The sequence below is a fragment of the Juglans regia genome, chromosome 3 (genome assembly GCF_001411555.2).
Source record: "Juglans regia cultivar Chandler chromosome 3, Walnut 2.0, whole genome shotgun sequence".
In the NCBI taxonomy this organism is placed as follows: Eukaryota; Viridiplantae; Streptophyta; class Magnoliopsida; order Fagales; family Juglandaceae; genus Juglans; species Juglans regia.
The window spans coordinates 8,127,224-8,130,856 of NC_049903.1; the positions used below are offsets into that span (position 1 = coordinate 8,127,224).

Genomic DNA, 3,633 nt, shown 5'->3' on the forward strand with positions numbered 1-3,633 from the left:
CCTCCCAAATTCACCTCATAAGATCTACCATTTGTAGGAATATTAAGAAAAATAGAGCAAATAATCACAACACCATAAATTTAGGTGAAAAACTTCCAAAACATGAGAAAAACCACCTTACTTAAATAAGAAAATCTACTATGTGAAAATTGTTACAATCACATAATTTTTCTCCTCACCCCAAATAAACCCACAAAGCTTCTCTATTAGCAAAACTTTAACTCTCACATCTTCTCATTTTACAAAAAAAGGACAATAGAGAAAATTTTACTAAAGTCAAAAGTTACTAGCTAAGCCTTTGACTGGTGCAATTAGTCAAGGAGGCTAATCCTCCTTTTTATAGGCCTTAGGCCTTACTCCTCCTTTATTCCCCACAAATGTGAAACTATAGCCAAAAGAGCAAAACCCAACAATCTCCACCTTGCGACTTTGGCTGGTTTCACAACCACGCTCCACTTCAATGAAGATCTTCATAACTTCTACTATCATGCTCCACCATAAAAGCATACCTACTTAGAATAAACTAATTCCAAGCATTCCATTTCGACCTATGTTGAATACAATCTTGCTGAAAATTATGGTGTAACTTTCACATTTGGCTTTCTTGGAAGTTCATCAACCATTGACATGCTTCTCACCACACCCTGCATCAATGCCAAACCAATGCTTGTGTGCAAACTTGTGGACCCACTAATATTAACACATCCTCTATCATGACAACTTTGGGAATTAGCAACATGCCATGAGGATGTACATGTCCATTTTCAAAAGACATCGTCTTCTATGGAGAGAGACACAAAGTTAGCTTCATTATCAGTATCTCCACTTACTGACTTGGAGCCACTTGCCGAACATGCTCCTTCTACTAGTTGTTTCACCAGTTGCTAGTATCACTGCTGACTTCAAGAGTTGGTCTACCCTTTAACGTCTTGTGTAATCATGATTGAATCAAAACATCCTTGACTTGAACTTGCCACAAGCCAAAATTGATTCTCCAATCAAATTTCTCCACCTCAAATCTGATAGGATTTGAAGTCCTACTTCCTGACATTGCCTTGATGAATTTTACCGTAAAAATGAATAGTATTCACTAAGTAAGTTCCCAAGAAAAATTCTTCTTTCCTAGATAGAACATCAAGGATCCCAAGAAAGATTGGAGGGGTCACAATGGTCTCGCTTAAAACCCAATCCTAGATAGAACCTCCTTAGACAGTACATATCCACACTACCACACCGAAGTTCCACCCACCAAAAGGACCTAGGCTCTTATACCACTTGTTGAGAATTTGGACCTCCCAAATTCACCCCCTAGGATCTACCTTTGTAGGAATATCAAGAAAAATAGAGAAATAATCACAACACCAGAAATTTACGTGGAAAACTCTAAAAACAAGAGAAAAACCACCAGACCTAGAGAAGAAAATCCACTGTGTGAAAAATTATTACAATCACATAATTTTCCTCCTCGCCCCAAATACACTCACAAAACTTTTCCACTAGCAAAACTTTAACTCTCACATCTTCTCCTTTTACAAAAAAAGACAATAGAAGAAATTTTACTAAAGTCAAAAGTTACTAGTTAAGCATTTGATTTACTAGTTAAGCATTTGATTGATGCACTTAGCATAGGAGGCTAATTCTCCTTTTATAGGCCTTAGGCCTTGATCCTCCTTTATTTCCTACCAATATGGGACTAAAGCCGAAAAAGTAAAATCCAACAAATACTATTTGTGAAACATGGGCCAAGGGTTATTGGGAAGAATAAAGATAGGATTATTACCTTCCTACTACTCATTTATTATTATTTTTGTACTTGATATAATAGATTTTTTTAATTTTTTTTAATGATTAAGGATGTTAAAAAAATACTTTAAAAAATGATAAAAAAAAATTCAAATACATTATAAGCAGTAAATGGGTAGTAAGGATAGTAACCCCTCACTACCCTACTGGGAAAATACACGTTGAGCCTTATAGGGAGTGTGTCCGAATTTTAATCGAATTGATTCAATTTACTATTTTTCATAACTTGAACTTCCCAACGCTTCAAAATTGAGGGAAGGTGTCAAGTATGGGGGACACAGGCTTTGTTGATGTGAACAGATCACAGGCTTGCACTAATCATCATATGCAGCAGACCGCCTGAAAGATGGGAAGAAAACTAACAGAAAAATAAAAAGAAGAAAGAAAGACAGAAAATCCTACAAAGCAACCTTAATCTCAATTTTTTGTCAGCTTGCACTTGTGGTGCATTAGCTTTATATTCTTCTCTCCTGACATCCTCCCATTGGAACCGATACGCAAATAAGCTTCATTAAATAACCGGTGATGCTTTGTCTTGGATCTGAATATCTTATATTTGACAACACTTTCCAAGCAAACCTTTAACGGTGCTGTTCCATCTGTAATTCCTTTACAGAACTGTCGATCAGCACTCACTAGCACTTCATAAGCTGTAGTCATTCTGTAACCTTGATAGAAATCCGGCAAAGAGTTGGAGCCAATGACAGCATCACTGCAGTACAATGTTATGCAGATGTCCTTGTAGTAGATTCCCATCCTTTTGTTGGGGTTTAAGAACTCGAAATTCAGGAGAATGGAGGTGTTGTGGGGATGATAAGAGGTAGAATTCCCACCGTCTAAGGCTGGAATGTAGGCGTGGGTGATGATGCAAATGGGACTCTTTGGAGTTAGACATAGCCATATTACCACCGAGGAAAGTATCAACACGGATACAACTTGGAAAATCCACACATATATTGAAGGTTTTGGTTCAGAGGTTTGTTGGAGAATGGGTTGAGATCCTGAGGGTTCTTCGAGATCATCAGCCATGTTTGGAAAAAAAAATATATATTAGTGCTATTTTGGAGGAACTGATTGAAGGTACGTTCGCGGATGCGCGGATTATATAATAAAGATTAAAGGCTGCTTTACGAAGACCATGCGCATCATGTATTGGCTCTTGAGCTCCACAGCCATAAGTGCACTGGACCAAAGTACATGATGGTGGGATTGATTGATTTCTTAGCCGAAACCAATTTTTGTAGAGTGTGTAAGTGTAATGTAATCGTTTTTTTTTTAAATAAAGTAAATATGGAGCTCAATACAAAAATTAATTTTTTAATAATAAACTCTAGTTATTTTTAAAATGATTGTGTGGTGATTATATATTCTATGATTGTATGTAACGTTACTTTTTTAACGAATAAGTACGTGGCTAACCACTATTTTTAGTGACCAGCGGGGAAACATTAAAAGCATAAGAAAGAATGATCAAAAGAAATTAAAAGTCGAGAAAAAAAAAAAAAAAGATAGAAAAGGACCTATCACTTGCTTTCTCTTCATCCCTTCTAAATAGCTTTTAGGTACTCTGTTTTTTGGTTGGGAACTGCTATGGTCCCGAATTCGGGCATCATTTTGTGTCCTAAATAGGTTTTTTTTTTTTAATATATTTTTTTAATCATTATAAATATTTTTTTAAAAAATAAAAAAATCATAATATCATTAAAAAATATTTTTTTAATCATTCAATAAAAAAAAAATTACATTTGGAACACACTTTGGGTCCCGAATTCGGGATCCAAAGCATTTCCCTTTTTGGTTTGATCAGTTTTACATGACACACTATTAGAA

General features: G+C 35.6%; 1 protein-coding gene across 1 annotated transcript; it reads right to left on the reverse strand.

Moving 5' to 3' along the window:
- Positions 1 to 2,220: 2,220 nt before the first annotated feature.
- Positions 2,221 to 2,832, reverse strand: LOC109013031 (protein NDR1-like). Its single transcript, XM_018994949.1, has one exon. The coding sequence runs from the start codon at positions 2,830 to 2,832 to the stop codon at positions 2,221 to 2,223; it is 612 nt and encodes a 203-aa protein (XP_018850494.1).
- Positions 2,833 to 3,633: the final 801 nt, after the last annotated feature.

Coding starts and splice junctions, on each gene's coding strand:
- LOC109013031 (XM_018994949.1), bottom strand. CDS start 2,832: ATGGCTGATGATCTCGAAGAACCCTCAGGATCTCAACCCATTCTCCAA.